The sequence below is a fragment of the Phyllopteryx taeniolatus genome, chromosome 6, assembly GCF_024500385.1.
Source record: "Phyllopteryx taeniolatus isolate TA_2022b chromosome 6, UOR_Ptae_1.2, whole genome shotgun sequence".
Taxonomy (NCBI): domain Eukaryota; kingdom Metazoa; phylum Chordata; class Actinopteri; order Syngnathiformes; family Syngnathidae; genus Phyllopteryx; species Phyllopteryx taeniolatus.
The window spans coordinates 26,623,689-26,641,797 of NC_084507.1; the positions used below are offsets into that span (position 1 = coordinate 26,623,689).

At 40.5% G+C, this 18,109-nt stretch overlaps 1 protein-coding gene across 3 annotated transcripts; it reads right to left on the minus strand.

Annotated features, from left to right (window-relative positions):
- Nucleotides 1–1,632: 1,632 nt before the first annotated feature.
- On the minus strand, nt 1,633–15,199 carry nradd (neurotrophin receptor associated death domain). 3 transcript variants are annotated; one of them, XM_061775644.1, is made up of 7 exons: nt 15,009–15,199; nt 14,813–14,911; nt 8,845–8,977; nt 8,366–8,719; nt 4,824–5,022; nt 4,584–4,726; nt 1,633–3,578 (listed from the first exon to the last, which is right to left on the minus strand). In XM_061775644.1, the coding sequence occupies exons 2-7, from the start codon at nt 14,849–14,851 to the stop codon at nt 3,265–3,267; spliced, it is 1,182 nt and encodes a 393-aa protein (XP_061631628.1). In that variant the 5' UTR covers nt 14,852–14,911; nt 15,009–15,199; the 3' UTR covers nt 1,633–3,264. The 3 variants fall into 3 exon arrangements, with proteins under 3 accessions (XP_061631628.1, XP_061631627.1, XP_061631629.1); XM_061775643.1 differs by having other exon boundaries at nt 14,813–15,199; XM_061775645.1 differs by having other exon boundaries at nt 4,807–5,022; nt 14,813–15,199.
- Nucleotides 15,200–18,109: the final 2,910 nt, after the last annotated feature.

Here is an 18,109-nt window from a genome sequence, read left to right on the forward strand (position 1 = left end):
CTTTTACAATATCGATCGCATGAGCTAAAGTCGTTTTAAAAATACATAACCAATTTTAGGAGTAAATGCCAAAATAATACAACATGTTCTAGGACTCAATGGAGGAAAGAGGCAGTGAAAAAGGAGCTTATGCTAATGAGAGTCCAACCAGAGGTTCGGCCAAAGTCTGGAATCCATGTAAGGACCTTCGATTAAAGACATTAACCCCTTTTCACTGTCAACATTTTTCCTGCATTTTTGAGTTAAAAAAAATAGGGGTCTAAGTCAAAACATTTGTATCAAAATTTCAGGAAAACTGATGAACAACGTTCGCCGATACCACTCAAGGTAAAGCACTCCTTACTTTCTGAGGCTACTATCAATCTCTGAGCATAACCTTCGGGATTTTTTTTTGCTGGAGATAAAGCGTGGTTTAACGGATGCAGCCATCTTGGAAATACTGTAGGATTTGGCTCAGTGTTGCACTGAAAATTGGAAAGTTCCACATCTATATTTCGATCAAAAATCATGGGGAAACATGCCCTTTCTCTATGCATAAAAAAAATACAAAAATGGAGTTAGCCCACTCAAGTTCACAGTGGCTGGGACGGTTATAACGGTGAAACCATATAAAAGTGTACACTCAGAATCAGTTTGGTATGTCCCTTGGTTTTAAATAACACTTTCCCCCTCAGGGTTCTCTTTGGATAGGAAATGTTCTGATGCACTTAAATCCCTCAATATGGGGAAATGCAGTCCAAATACGGGATTTAGAAAGTCTGAGATTGCAGAATGCAGGCCAACATCTACATTTCCAATAAGGTCAGTGGAGCAAGTGAAGGAGAAGAGGGCGAACGAACGACAAGAACAAACACTGAAATATTCCACAGAGGCGCCAAGAAGCTTGACAGTTTAACCCTGACGCCTGCAATTAAAACTAAGTGACTCGGACTTAACTGGGCCTGTTGAATCAGCTGCAGGCATACCCGTGTTACTTTTCTGGACACCTGCACATCATTACAAGAGCTATAGCAACAAGGGGAAGGAAATATATTTGGTAACTTACTGTCAAAGATTTTGTCCAAACAAAAAAATATCAATCTGAAAATTCTTGGTACCAGGAAACCTGACCGCATCACACCGGTCCTAAGATTTCTGCACTGGTTTTCAGTGAGTCCAAGTCAAATCATGTTCTGAATGGCCTAAATATATTCAAGACATTTTAATTGACCGTGAAACTTGCAAACCCCTCAAGTAGTCAGATGCCGCCTTATTGAATGTTCCCAAAACCAGAACTAAGCAGAGTGAAGCAGCATTGTGTTTTTTATGCGTACACATTTAAGTCTGGCCTGAAAACTTTGCTAACTCCTGTGGTTTCATAAATCACATATGTAATTATTTTTTTTTTAAATCCAGCTTTAATTTAAAACTCACAAATAAATAAATACTCCTACCCAAACTCCACGCAGATTTTAGCCCAGGCCCTCAGAACTGTCAGGCAGATGTGCTAAGCAGTCATCCGCCATGCCACCTACAAAAGATATGTATTTTTAAATTATCTTAGCCATTATCTTTTTACATGCAGAATCGATTTTGTAGGTCGACTTATTGTACATTTGTTTCTAAAGTTTATGTCACACTAATGCTTAAAGATAACAAGAGCATTCAGTTTTATTACAAATTATTTATTCATTGAATGAGACAAAACGGACACAGTAAGATGAAATATAAACCCCTCCCCCTCAAAAAAAAATAAAAATAAAAATAAAACCTACATGACTGGCATTTAAAAAAATGACCTAAACCATCTGCGGTCATCACATAGTGTCACACACACAGACGTGTTGGAGGAAGGCGGGAGGATTTCAACTTAAAATGGTGGTAAAATAAATACAAAACGCGAGAAGGGAAGATGTTCTGTCTTCATGTAATCCCTTTCGTCAGTCTTGATAACCTGAATCTCGTTGTGTGCTACTGCGAGGAAAACATTTGAGATATTTACAATCACAGCGAGGAAGAGCTCCAAATAACAGTGTCACTATCATCCACTAAATTCTTCATGTTTGCTCTGATTGAAGAAATACCAACAGAACAAAACAATAGAACATTTCAAACACAAATAAGGACATTTTAAGTGTTTTATGTCAACAATTATCTCCGTTATGCATGCATTCTAGTTTGGAGTCCTTAACTATTGTCACATGTTATACCGTATCAGCCTCCTTTGTGAGAAATTCTAATCATCATTGACTATGACTTTCTTTCTGGCCACGTATAACTTAACAAACGGCCTCCTGTGGCTATGCCTGTGTAGACATTAGATGTGGGGGGGAAAAAAAAAAAAAAAAAAAAGGCAATACCAAGACTAATTTGCATACTTCCAAATTAAATGTTGATTTCTGCATGAGAAACCACAAGGAGAGTAGAAAACAAGGAAAGGCACTTTTTTTGTTGTTGTTGAAATAGCATGTACAGTATGTAAACAAAAAACAATTTGGGGTGTCTAACTCATTTTTGTCACGGGCCATATCATAATGATGGTTTCCCTCTGTCGTAATGACTTTAAAAAAACATAATGTATAATCTCATTGTCATATCAAATATACACAATTGTCCCTGCATTTGTTATTATATTGTATAGATTTTTAACAACACATTCAATTTGAAATTATACGTCATGGAAAATAGTGCCACGGCAGTATTTTAGAATACAACTGTTGTCCCGTTTATGTTAAGTAGGGGTTTGGTGTAAATAAATGATTCTAAAACCGGTTAAAGTGAATGAATAATTGCAATTTTGGTACAGATTTTTTGACAGAACAAATCTATTTAGCAAGAAACATGACACGACACACTGTATTTTCCTTCGATTGGGCCACAGGAAATGATGTGGCTTGAGTTTGACACCCAGATTATTAAAACTATTATGTACTGCATTGATTAAATATCACACAAATTTCCATTTTGAGAAAATAGAATACTATAAATGAATGAATAGTCCACATTGACAGTTCTGATTGTAGACACACTGTGTGGTTCATGGACATTATTATAGGTGATAACAAAAGGAAATAGTTCATAGAGCACCAGACTGATTGATTACAATTACGCTGATTTAAGGCGCTTGCGGAGATCCATAAGAAAAATGGCACTTTGTGGCTATAACACTATTTTTCTGTTGGTTAAAAAGACTCAAGTGTCCAAGGAAGGCAAAACAACTGCCGTGCTCCATTGTCATAGCGGTGCGAGTGGGCCTGCCTATGCGGCTCGTGGGCGGGGACCGCGTCACACCACCGAGGCGCCCTGCGCGGGGCAGTTGAGAGCCGAGACCACGTCGGGCCTCTCGATGCGAGCCAGCGCCGAGCACAGCAGTCCCAGAGTGGAGCCTTCTTTCAGGGCCCAGTTGGAGAGGAGCGTGCGCGCGGGGGCCTCGCCGCGCCCAAACAGGTCCAGCTGTTCGGCCTCGTACCCCAGCGCCTGGCCCAGCTGCCGCCAGCCACGCCCCGCTCCTTCCTGCAGGAGACGCTCCACTTCTTCCTGTCTGTGGGGCGGCAGGTTGATGTATAGGCGGGTGTCCTGCTTGCTGTCCCTCTTTGTACCTGTGGGGAGAGACAACAAAACAACACGAGGCCATTACTCCAATGGCCTCTGTGCGAGAACAAGACTATTGTTTCAAATACGCTGGAGCCTATGCAGCCCTAGACAGGGCATGTGGGTTTTTTTCTTTTTGGGGGGGGTATTTTGGCCTCAATATACATTTTCAAACTAAAGTGAGTACACGCCTCATATTTTTGTCAATATTCTAATTTTTCTCATGAAACAGTAAATGCTGTTCAGTGTTGGAGTCACTTAACATGATATTTTGAAATCTGAGAACATCATCTGGTTTTTATTTTGAACTTGAAGTCATCACTTCATGACAAAGAAAATAATGGGGTAGAATAAATGGGATTTAACGTTAAAGGGCATCATGCATAATGTTTTGCCAGTAACTACACTCATTATATTGCTTATATACTGCAGACATTGACTGACCCCCCCCCCCCCAAAGTCCGTTTGGATGCTCCCCTCCTGGTGGATGCCCAGGGCCGCCGCCCAGTCTGCCCTGCCACCCGCCTGCCCTGCCAGCCTTTGCACACCCGTGCCTGGGATAACTGGTTTTCATCTGTTTTCACTGCTGTGGGTTAGCAGTACGCAAACACTCATTTTAAACCCATTGAAATTTCAATACAGATCCCGTATTTTTTATTATTGCCAGATGAATTCCCACACCACCAAATAGGCATTTTAGAAGATTTTTCAGTGCATTTTAATGACATAATTCATGAACATGTAAGAGGTAGGTATATATAAAGGTTTCCAATTTGGTGCTGGTACAGATAGAGACTGTTTCGCATTGCATTTACGTTTTAGCAAATAAAGGCCCTTTGAAATGTCTATTATGACACCACAGCGTGTGAGTATTGGCCAATTTGTCTCAGTCTGGTCTATGTTTTCCAGTGCATTCTTTCAGGAAATAGACAGACCTTTAGCAAAAAAAAAAAAACAAAGAAAAAGTTTTGAAACCTCACTATAATTGTGTGCTTGTTGGTGGCGTACCGCACCTTTGCAGGGCTGATTGTCTTGCAGACTCTGCGAGTCGAGGAAAACTCCGCTGTCACTTTGGAGCTTCTCTCCCTCCGGAGACGCTCCCAGCTCGGCCGCCCGCGCCTTGGACAGAGCCTGCTTCTGTTTACACGAACGCCAGCTGCAGGAAACAATTTCAGGTAAACTAGCCGCCGTTTTCTCTAGTATCCTTCTTATGCCCATAAAAGTACACGGGCCTACCACTGATGAGGACCCACCACTTGTAAGCGACGTAGACGAGCAGGCCCAGGACCACCGCTGCCAGCACCGACACGTAGGCCAGGATGTTGTTGCCGCCCTTCTCACCCTGGGGGGTGAACTTGGGCGTCCCCGGGGCAGGACTTCCTCCGCCTGCTGTCACCTCCTCCACACCGGACCAGCTCGGAGTGTCGCGGGAGAGAATGTGCAGCTTTTTATCTGGCGACAGAAGTGCAATTATCGTATCTGCATATACGGACGGACATGTATTGATGGAGGGCTTTCATTCGAAAAATAGCGCTCTGCAGCATTGCAGTTGTAAAAACAAACAAAAAAAAAGAAACAGTTTTTGTAACACGATTGCATGCATCAATGCCCGTTGACATTTTGTTCCTTTTCGTATGTGCTTTGGCCACCGGAGAGCAGTATAATACAGACATACATAATACACAATGTTTCAAAACTGACTTGCGTAAACTGCAGTAATATTAGGTGTTGTTTTTCACAGAGGATAAAGAATATAAGCGTGAGAGTATTGTTATATTATCTGTCTACATGTGTTGCAGCACTGTCTGTATTCAAATATCCGTTGTTGGAAGGGTTATAACTACCGCAACATCAATGCTAGCTTTGTTCGCCTCTCAATAGCGTTTTGCATCGTGTGTTAGCATTAAGCCAGCGGACCTTCCTAAGTTGTGTTTTGGTTGACTACACAACGAGGAATTCTCTTTGTTTTATGTTTAAACTGGCAATAAACAGCTTGAAAGAAGCACGTTGCCTCATTTTTTAAGAATTGTTCACTATCTGCTGCTAGTTGTGAAGTTCGCTGCCACCATTTAGGGCTCATACTCAAATTTTTGATCGCAAAAACAAAGAAAATCGGTTTTAAATCTGGTCACTTGTAAGAACCACTGTATTACAATGTACCACTGTATTAGTAATGGGGTTGTTTCTTTAACCAATCAAATTTCAAATTTTTCCTCACAGGGCCAGCGCGCAGGCTCTCAAAGACATTAGCAGTTTTCTGTCCTCTCATTGGATAGGCAGAGCAAAACTTGCTACAGACAACATTCGACTAAGAAAATCACCATCTGTGGCAATCTCCACACATTAATCCATTTAACAATCAGCATCTCTGGTCAGTATAATGTATTTTATTTTATTTGTTTATGTTTTTTATAAATATTTATTCTGACCTGCTCCGAGTCGGTACAGGTACCAAATGCACGGTCTGTCTCTGATTATTAGCATCAGTCGTTGAGCTGCCCTGGCGTTTTAAACCGCTTTTTTTTTTTTTTTTTTACCCCGGCCTCTGTATCTCTCCCGTGGTTTGACTATTTTAGGCTCAAACGCCACCAACTACGGTGGTGACTGCTCTGAGGTCAAAGAGTCATGACATGTGTACAGATGACCTAACACCCGGAGAGCCGTTTGGAAGCCAGGAGACGAGCCGGTGGGCTCGCCCCCGATTTGGCCCTTTGAGCAGTTAACCTCTAACCAAGCACTGAACTCGTGCTGTTTTCTTCACTGCTGCTGATTCCTGGTTGGGAAGTTCCGTAGTTCTGGTGAGGTGTGGATTCAGATGTTGAACACATGTCTGTGTTTTTCCTCAGAAGTCCTCCCTCTACTTTGAGATTCTTTTTATCTCTCAGAGGCCGTTTACGTGACACTCATTTCAACTGATCAAAACTGTCATTTTGGCTGTACTTTCGCACGACATCAGCGCTTTGGAGTGCACATGTGAAAACTGTTTTCAAAGTGGAAGTTTTCGAAAACAACGTCATTACCATTTCCGATTGAAAACGGTCATCTGTGTAAATGGAGGACATGGACATGTGGGTAAAAAATGGTGAAGCATAGTCCAGGGGGGGGGGGGAAAGTATTCAAAATAGCTTTTGGAAAGAAAACTGGAGGACATCCAGTTGGTGGCCATGTGTGTTGTTGCTTTACAAAGCGACATCACCAGCTCCTGACATGCATGTTGTACGTTTTCAACTGACATCGGTTTGGCAACAACCTTGTTTCCAACAAGCGGTACAGTTCGGTTCTGTCATTTCCATTGGAAACAGTCCTAAAACCCAAACTGTTCCTACAAGTCCTTTTGTTGGGGTGCCTGCCTGCCTTCATGTTACAATTAGGGATGGACATCATAATCGATTACTGTATTTTCACGACCATAAGGCGTACTTAAAAGTCTGACATTTTCTCCAAAATGGACGGTGCACCTTACAATGCGGCGCGCCTTATGTGTGCACCGAGTTCCAAAATCTGTAAATGTTGTTGTGTGTCTTTGATGAGCGCTTGACTGAATGGGAGCATTTCCTGCCAACACGCTGCGTATATAGAGGAAAGGCGGACGTGACTGAGGACAGCATGCGGACGCTAAAGGCACAGCCTCAGTAGGTATATAGTGGTATATGTGCATTGTGCAAAACAACATCGGTTTGGCTAAGGACCCCCGAAAACGAAGAGACACACTTACGAAGCACAGTTTAAACTGCAAGCTGTCAATTACGCGGAGGAACACGGGAATCGAGCAGCCGCGAGAGAATTCAAGATCAACGAATCCATGGTTCGCAAGTGGAGGAAGCGGGAAAACGCCGGCATCATCGCTGAACAGCCCCCCCGGCAACGAGACTGACTCCGACGAGTACGAGAGGGAACCCGGCATGTTTGATGGAGAACTTGCCCAGCTGTTCATTTCGGATACAGAAGATGAGGAATTTGATGGATTTGTGGATGAGGATTGATCAAAAAAATAACGTGAGTATATTGTTAAATACTTCAATAAAGTACAACCGAAGTCATTTTTGCTCCCGCTGCCTTTTTAAAAACATTGTTTTAGCATGCATGCATGCTACCGTATGTTTTAAGCTAGCGTATGTTTTACCATGCTTGCGCCCAATAATACGATGCGCCTTATGTATGTGTTAAATACAGAAATAGATCCCGTAACTGAGACTGCACCTTTTAATACAGTGCGCCTTATGGTCGTGAAAATACGGTAAGTAATTGATTTTTAAGGGTTCAGTCAGTTGATAGTTGATTTGGAAAATGTATGAGTATTTCCTATCATTTATTGAGCCAGGGCACATTTCACATGAGAAAAATCCCACAGGACACCACCAAACAAAAATTCCACAAAAGTATATCTACTGAAATAATGATGATCTTGTCTCAATTTACTCACTAATCTATTGTTTCTTACTGTGTGCGTGTCATGACTTATCCTGTTGGATGAAGTTAATGTACCTTCTCCCACCTAGTGAAAGTGCATTTAATTGTTCTGCCTGTCACAGTGCGTCACTAATATGGATAGTTGAACAAGAGATACATTATTTGTAGTAAATAAATAAAACGTTTTAGACCAATGAAGTCAAATTGGACAGCTTGCCACGGCACCCCTGATGTTTCCTCACAGCAGACTGGTTGGAAAACCCTGAGATAGACAGCAAGCTAGCTAGCTAGCTAGCATAGCTTTTCCAAGGTCATTGTACTGTAAACGCAAGGTCAGTTTTTCTTCATAATCGTTCCCTCCCCCTGTATTTTCCTCACAACTCACCCATGCAGAGTGTGTCAGAGTTGGGCATGCAGGCCCGGATCTCCACCTCGCTGTCCGTGCACTGGGTGCAGGTCTGGCACGGTTTGGTGTTAGCGTGCTCTTCGGAGAAAGTTCCCGGGACGCAGAGCCGGCACTGCGTGTCCCCCTTGGGGCCGCACTCCTGCGCCGCCCCCTCGCCACGCTTGCATTTGGAACAAGGCGCGCACAGGCCGTAGGCTCGGAAGTAGAAGAAGCCGCTGTCGCATTCGCATTGCGTGTCCTCAACGGCGGAGCACGTGGCCAACGTGGGGACGCCGTACGGGCACTGCGAGCACGGGAGGCAACGGCCGAGGTCTTCAGAGGAGGAGAAAGTTCCTGGGGGTGGGGGAGACGACGACACCGGCGGCGTTAGTCTGACATGTGCCTCTTGCACAGACAAAGACAACAATTAAAAAGGTCTTCTGTATTAGTGGGGGTAACACTAGAAGATAATTGCCTACCCTGTGGGCATGGTGTACATTTAGTATCATCTTTTCCACACTCCACCGCCACTCCGAAGCCCGCAGGACACACACGGCAACACTCGCCGGATTCGGTGAACTGTCCGCTGGCACAAGCGTCACCAAAGACAACCTACGAGGAAACAAAAAGTATTATTATCTCTGTCAAGGAGGTTATGGTGTGGCCTAGTTATTTAGCATTCCAAAACTCAAATAATGTCAATTTAACGTCAAATTCTTAATTAAAATCAGAGAATTTATGAAGTCGTTGGAGTCTGATGCAAAATAATCACTGTGCACATATGCACCATCCTGTTTTCATTGTCTGAATAGCACATACGTCCCGTCAAACTGATTTTCTCGAGAATATTTTTATGAACACCTTCTGAATAAAAAAAAATGAAAAAAAACAATCAATCGATGTAATTTGCCCTGGCAGATTTAAACAGTGTTTTTTCTTTATTTTTCTAAAGCTGCTGCACCTCCCCTGAAGTCTTCTAAAAAAAATGATGATTTAGAATGAATAAGGGTCACCAACATGGTGACTCGCAGAAAAACGAGTACCTGCGGGCCTGTTCTAAAAAATTGTTCACCGGCGACAGGACATTGTGATTTCCTAGGAATGCTACAGAAGTGATCATTTGAGAATGTATGTACAGTATGTATGTAAGTATGCATTATGTATTGTCATTTTAAAAAGCCTAAAAAAATCAAATAAAAAAAAATCAATGATAACTCAACCTACATTAGAGCCCAGAAATGATGGCACAGTGGAACCTCGATTTAACGGACAGAAAATAGTCTCCGGTTGCAACTCAAAAGCACCACTTCCATGCACTAACGATGTAAGTTTGGATGAACTTAAAAAGCTTTGTTGGAAATGACACACTCATGCGTAGTAAGAAAATGAGGGCAGTGGGTGACGGGAAAGGGTCCCCCCCCCCTGTTTAATCTTTCCATCTGCCACGGTTTTGGCCCCCTTAAAGTGCTGGTAGCCCTTATCTACAAGTGGGTAATGGAGAGCCCAGTGTGAGTTATGACATGAGGGATAGATCAGACATTCCTAACAGATTGTGCAGCGGGGTTTGGCGCCTGACAGCAGAGGCTGGCTTTAATCAGGTGGCTTTGGAGCGCTGCGACGAATAAGAGGGGGAGAAAGGGAAAAGGAGGAAGCAAGAAGAGCTTTGACACCTCCGGCTCATTGTGAATGAATGACAATGGCTGGACTTTGTGTGATTTCGCCAGAGAAAACGTGGGAGGTGGGGGAAGCATATCAAGGGGACACTTCCAGCCTGAGGCGAAGGTGTCGGTTGCACGCGGCTGCCCAGCATGCGAGTGTCTGTTTGAGAGCGAGACCTTTGAAGTCCCCAAGAGCCCTGCAGGTGTGTGCATGAGGCTTACTATTTCACTACTCCCCGTTCTCAAGGCATCTTAAACATGCACACATTTAAAGGCAGATTGGCCCACCGTGCCCCTGAGGGGCGGGTTGACGAGAGCAAACAGATGTCTAACAACTAACCTCAAGGGAGAAAAGTAACAGCCAACCAACCCGCTGATGTCTCTCTTTGTCTCTGAAGTCTGAAGAAACGCCAACAACATGCGTGAACCTGCAGCGCCTCAAACCCAAAGCCCCCTTTTCAAGTACTCACAAGCTGATATGACTGCAGAAAGCGTTTAGTATCCGGGAGTCGGCTGGATCCAAAAACAACACCCGGGCTGAGAGCCAACTTTTCGGAGGAGCCCGATGATATCAGAGCACCGGCCACAAAACCCAGATCAGACGTATTAGGGGAGTAGGGGCGGCGGCATCCGGCAGAAACCAGAAAGATGTTTGGATTTGCCGGACCAGGACCACGTTTGGAGCACAGAAAACAGATTGAACTCCTCTTAAATCTTGACTTTGATAAATATTTGGAGATGGCGATTCTGTTCGGGGGTCTGACACGTTTCACATCGCCTGAGTGAGTTTGGGCCCGCCTTGCAGGCCAGAATCAGCCCCGAGCTGCCAAAAAGGCCTGGCGGTGCCCAGGCAAGTACACGATGAAATTTGGCATCCATCCACAGTGTGGGAACACTCATGTGCAGCAGAGTGGTGACTAAACCATTATCGACTTTCCGAATGGAATGACGGGTAATGTTTACCAGCAGGATTTTCCGACCATGGGATAAGCATGAAACATATGTGCAAATGAGTCATTATGGGAAAATTCAAGTTGGGTAAAACTAGAACAAAATTACTAAAATTTTACATTTTTGAAAAAACATTTGCTTCCCCCCCCCCCCATTTTCATTTCCATTCTGTTTCACAGCAGTACATTAGATTAGAGGCAATGTAAAAAATAAAAAAAACAATTAAAAAAAAAACTGTGGAACTCAAAGAGATTAATGGCATTTCCATTAATTTCAATGGGGAAAGATTAACAAGTGTGGTCTCTGAACAAATTCAACTTGTAAGTAAGTACCAATGTATGTAAATAATGCAGAAGAATACAAGAATACTGAGTTTGAAGAGATGAAAATCCAACCTCTAACGTCACACAATGTCTGTTCTGGAACCTCAACCATCAATTTGTCCATAGATATAATGCATCAGTTCCACAGTTAAACTGTCACCATCATAAATCCTTTTTCGCTATGAAAGGATTGTGTTGGACTTTTGAAGTTTTTCCATCTCTCCAAGTTGACTAGTCTCTACAAAAAAAAAAAAAAAAAAAAAAAGATTAACATCAAGCGCTGAACTGCTATTGAATGTCCTGCTGTGACTTTCTGTGCACATTTGAAGGAGGCTTTAAGTGGCTGTGCACTCACTCAAGCACACTGGCGCTTATCTGCTGCCTTTAGGGCCAGAAAGTCAAAAGTTGAAAAAGAAGCAAATGGGGGCCGCAGTTGCTTTTTTTTTTTTGTTTTTTTTTTTTTCCATTAGTGTATGAAGAAGTTGCAATTTGAAGGGATTCATTCCCCACTGGGAATAGACGGACCACCGAGGTGGAGCGGCGCTTACAATGTGGGGGCTCTCTACTGCACGGCTGCCGGAGTCACTCAGTCAACACACACACACATGCTCACACACAGCCTTCACCCAAGTTTACCGAAATGTTTTCTGTCTGCTTTGAAGTGAGTCAAAGCTCTCTTTTTGAGCACACGTGATGGCCTGTCCGCAGTTAATCTAATCTGCGTGAAAATAAACACACAAAAGGATGCACTCTCGCTTGCCTCCACGTGGACACACTGACCCGTGAACTACAGTATGCTTAGGCTTGGGCGGGTGTTAAAGTTCTGGAGCCCCCCCCCGCCCCCCACCCAACCTCAGGCCGCCCTTCATGCAGATTACTGTCAGAAATATATACAGGGTGCATAAGGGACAAATTAAAAGATGCTACGTTGTGCAGAACTATGACAGTAAATCAAACAGGAGAGACTCATCATGAAAGAGTGGTGAAGTGCTTGAAATACACAATCTGCCCCCTGCCCCCTTCCTCCCCCCCCGGTGGGGAATTCTGCTTAATGTAAATGTTGTGGTAACACACTAACTAACCGAGCCCCCGCACGCTTTATACGGGCTACAGTGTGGGAGAAAATAAGGATAATTGCTCCATTCCGGATATCCAGACCCCAGCATTGCTGAGACCCTGAGAGTGAGGCCACATTTTCACAGCGAGATGCCCCAAGTAACAATAAGTGGACTCTATGAGCGGGGGCCGTTTACACCACGCTGCTTGTAATTGAAAACTGATTCCAAGTTCGTTGACGTGACCACAGCACTCCTGGAATTAGCCATTTGAAAGCGGGTGTGCAAAGTACGGCCCGCGGGCCACGTAGGGCCCACGCCGTTCTTTAATACGGCCCGCTGAGTATTTACATTATCAAAGGTCTTGTAAAATTTGCATTTATTGAGTCGTTTCTTTGTAATATTGATAAATCAAAATGTATTCATTTGTATGTACAATCTTTATCGCATTTTAAAATGTGTTGTTTAACTGTATATAATAAAATAACATTTTACACATACATTTAACGTTTATATTTTATTACACACTGTTGTTAGTTAATTAATTATAAATAGGTTACTAAATTTAAAAAATGAGCACCAATTATTATTTTATTATTAAAATAAACTATTTAACATATTTTACATACACGTTTTAAGATTTTTTACAAATGACCGCGTCCATCTGTTCCTTCTAAAAATCTGATTTGGCTCTCGATCACAAAAGTGTCCACCCAAAGAGTGAAAAAATTACAGGCAATTCTAAGAAATCTACCATATACATTTATCTGCTGGTTTATTGACTCTAAAAAAATCAAATACATTAGCATTTAATCTTTTATAACTGTTTACAAACATGTATTCAAGTCAATCTTTTAACTTTATGTGCGATACATTTTAATTGGCCCATTATTTAAGTGCTTTTCTAATTCATTCAAGTGGCGTACAATAATATTAAATAGACATTTTAGGAATAAAACCTCTGCCTCTTTTTTGATGTACATTGGACCTAGTATGCAATTGTATTTTAATGTCGCTCTTGATGGTGATTCTTGGAGAGCTACGTATTTTTTTGTGGTGGTACTTACAGTACTTGGTGTAAAATGTTTATATGTTTATATGTTTATATAACTACTGTTCTACACGATACGAGTCCCAGGTTTGGAGATACTGGTACTTCTGCCTCTTATATGATGCTTTTTAGTAAATATCTGGTTCTTTGTGTGTTGAGAAACACAAAATAAACAGCAGTGTGTAAATTGAATTTCCCTTTAAGAGATTATGATAAGTATAATACATTTGAACCATTGTAATTAAGAAGTGTAATTTGTAATTATTTTTTTGTGTGTACCTGTTTTTCAGCCTATAAATAAATGATGTGATTTTGATATTTAAAAAAATAAAAAATAAACAATTGAAGGGTTCAGTCTTCGCGTGCGCATGGACGTCACAACATGACGAAAACAAATGGAAGAATTGGCAGAATACTTCACTAAAAGTTCCGTTTGTGCTTACAACGCTTCTTCTAAATATTTCACATTTTCACATCTTTCAGGTTCATATTACTTACCAAAGTTGTCATTCACATATTTTCTGGCAAAACTTGGTCAAAAGATGTCTTATTGGTCTTTGCGCATACAATTCTTTACAAACTGACACTGCCGACTACTGGCCTGGCATGCACATTACAGTCGTAATCCCCATAAAACCTTTTAAAAAATTACTTTATTTGTATTTTTTTTAAATTCTATTCTTTTATATTTAACCTTTATTAAACATATCACTAACCCCTGTTACGTTGTACGTAAATGTATTTTATCTCTCTGTGTACCACTTTGCTATGACAAAAGTGTATTTACTGGGGTGTATGTCCAAACAAGACAACAAGCCCCAGGGGCTTTTTAGGGGAAGATGTCTGTGACATTCGGCCTCCATTGCACACAAAAATCAATTTCATAACAACAATAACGACACGTGATTCAATTCAATTCAATTATCCCCCCCCCCCCCCCCCCAAAAAAAAAATCATTCATCATATGACTTTAACGAGCAAAACGAATTCACAGACAGCTTTAATCTTAACTGTTGGCAATTGTGAAGGCTGGGGGTGGAAAATCAAGTGTCATGTGAGTGGAAAGCGGGGAAACGGGCTTTCTTATTTTTCACAGATGATTACATTAACTCCAAAAAAAAAAAAAAAGAGGAAAAAAAAGTTTTCCAGCATGAAAACTCCCCAGCAGGCTGTTAGTGGTGTGTGTGTGTGTGTGTGTGTGCAGGAAGTGTGCTCCGAGAGACTGAGAAACTTTTTTTAGTGCCATGAAGTTAACGGTTTTTGTCACTAGATGTAAAAAAGAAAACCAAAAAAAGCGTTGTGAATTAACTTTAAGTTTTGCTCTATTATTACTAGCTGAGTATAAACAATAATTGGAAACATAAAACAGAGGTAAAGCCCCGTGGTTTATTGTAAGAAGTTTTTCTTACTTTGAGAAGAATAAAGCCGCAGATGAGAAGTGGTGCCATCCTCTTCAACTTTTCGTGTGATGAACGATGAATAAAAAGTCAGCACCAGCAGAGTCTCATCTACAAAGGTGTCCAGAAAAGACATAAAGTTGTGAAAAAACGTCTGTTTTGCTTGGGAAAGGCGAAGAATTCGCTCATAGTCCAACACTCGTCTTGCCTTTCCAGACAGACAGTGATGCCTTCAAAGTCCCTCGGTCATTTCTTTACCATCCTTTTCAGCGATTGGCACAAAGTTTCTTTTGTTTCAACTCGCAGGATGCGGCGGCCGAGCATGTGTTCGTGTGTTTGTGTCTTTGTGTGTGTGTGTGTGTGTGTGTGCTCGCCTGCTGCTCCTTCACCGCAAAGGCGAGAAAAGCTGCTGCGCGCTCAGCTAAAACTTTTTCCTCCTCCCATGCCTTCGGACATCAAACGGGCCCCCTGATTGGCTGCATCCCTGCAGGGGCGTGGTCTCTCCTAGAGTTACAGGACCTGTCTTTCATCATTGTTTGCAGCACAAATACGAGTGATACTTTATTTAATTCCCTGAACACACCGTGCAATTTTGCAACAAGAGTATAAAAAGCGATGCGTGTTTTTCAATATATAGATAGATAATGACGATGACGATAATAAAAATAATTTTAATTCTAATATATTTTATATAATATATTATTATTAGTAATAATTATTATTATTAATATAAAGATATGAATATAACAACACAAATAATTACTATTATTATTATTACTATTTATATTTATATATTATTTAATATATGATATAAAGCAATACTAAAACTAATAATTATAATAATAATAGTATTCGTGTAATAATCAAATGATCTTGAGGACGCAACTGTAAACTGTAAAGTTTCTCGCTAACCTAACATGTTTGCTTTCAAATATGAAATACTTAAGCCTGAAATACTAAACTGATATCATTATTTTATTTTATCTATTTATTCATTTCAATAATAATAATAATTATTAATATAAAGATATGAATATAACAAAAAAATAATTACTATTATTATTATTACTATTCATATTTATATATTATTTAATATTTGATATAAAGCAATACTAAAACTAATAATTATAATAATAATTATTATTATTATATTCATATCTCTTATTTGAAAGGAAACGCTCATAAACCAAAGCATACCACAACACGTTTCAAAGATAACAATGAATTTATTTATATGAAAGGAACAATTCATGTTCCAAAGTATACCACATCAAGTGTGAAAGAGAATAATGTATCGTCTAATTTACATTTGTTGCAAACCTTCATGATGTGTTTATTATCTATCAATATAAATAAATGGATGAATACACATATAAATACAGCACATAATACCTGGAAATATAGAAGCTACATAAAGTGCAAATTGAAGTATTCATCAGTAAACATGACGTGATTTATAAATATGAATATTTGTTACTTGATGGACTGTGTCACACATGTGTGTCGAGTGTCCAAGTTGTAAAAGCCATGTGGGATTAAACGTCATTAAAGTGTGGGGATAGTCGCACCGGCCTGTGATCAGTTGTTATCAGCGACAAAAGAGAGCACGCCAACCAAACAGGATCCCCCTCGAGAAGACGTCCATGTTTGATCTCTGCAATTGAAAAGATTAGCAGGCCAACACTGGCTAAATGACACACCTTGTAAAGTGAAGTGAATGCATGGCGGGGGGGGGGCTCAGACATCAGAGGCAAACAAATGGGGAGAGCCCTCAGACACAATACTGCTTGCACTTCAAAGACGCAGGCCGGGAGACGTCGTTGCGACTCTGATAAAGCTCCAGCCATCTTTTGGGAGTCTTTTTGTTCCCTCATGCATGCGAGAGCCTGTGAAATTGTCATTTTGTCCAATTATGCTCCATGAAAAACAGAGTTGAAACCGTCTCGGAAATCACGTTACACCTGATGACACTTTTTGCGTGACTTTAATTACTGCGACTGAACTGTAAAAATCTTTATAACTATTCACTTTACTTTCTAACACAGTGGTCCTCAAACTTTTTACACCAAATACCACCCCAAAAATGATTTAGCTCTCCAAGTATCGCCATAATGGCCAAAGTTTTAATACAGCAGTAGGCCCAAGTTCTCATCAAAAACGACACCGATGCATTGTACATTAAAGTAAAATATAACTGAACTGTATTCAACAAAGTATTGTACTGGATTTAAAAAAAAAAAAGTTGAAGCCACATAACATATCATATAACATAACACAACATTATGCACAGATTGAACATTTATTTCAGTGATTCATTGGCATACCACTAGAGGGAGCCTGGGTACATCTGGTACTTGTTCCACACTTAAAGAAACATTGGCGCACATATTAATATTTTTATTTTAAAAAATATTTTTATTTATACTTTGAGCCCAATGTTCAGTCTTGTAATATACAGTATAGTATTCGTGTAATAATCAAATGATCTTGAGGCCGCAACTGTAAACTGTAAAGTATCTCGCTAACCTAACATGTTTGCTTTCAAACATGAAATACTGAAGCCTGAAATACTAAACTGATATCATTATTTTATTTTATCTATTTATTCATTTCAAGACTGTTGTTTTCTATTTCTTTTATTTATTTTCTGTGTTGTGTTACATGAGTTCCATACTTGAACTAAAGTAGGCTACAGGATTTTATTCTATTCCATTTTATTACATTCATTACTACACACAAAAGTGTTTATTTATTTTATTGGTATTACTTTATAAGGGCCACGTGTTTGAAAACAAATATTTTATTTTGTCAGAGGGCTTTAGGAATTATATTCTAAGAAAATTATGTGGTTGATTTATGTTCTGTGTTATTATCTATGTTATGTTATTTTGTTTTTATTTTATTTATGTTTAGGATGTATTTCTCTATTTGATCTGTATTATTTTATATTGGCTTTGTTTGTTAAAATAAAGGATTTTTATTTATGTATTTATAAAATACAAAATTCATTCACTGAAATTTGTAAATCAGAGTTCCTTTACAGAAAAGAGTTGCAAGTACAACCAATTGAACAAATGTATCAGCATACTGTATACATTTAGAACTTTAGGGGAACTAAAAGCTTGGAAAGAAGAACAAATCCTTGCTCTGTACAGGTAGCGAACAGTGAGCGATAAGTTGAGGTAGACAATTGACGGTGGGTTCGGATTTGGGGTCGTAGACACAGGCTGTTTTGAGGACTGTGGTTGTTCTTTGCAGAACTTGAACAGCACCAAATTTGCAGCATTTTGCGACGTGCACCCCCCTCGG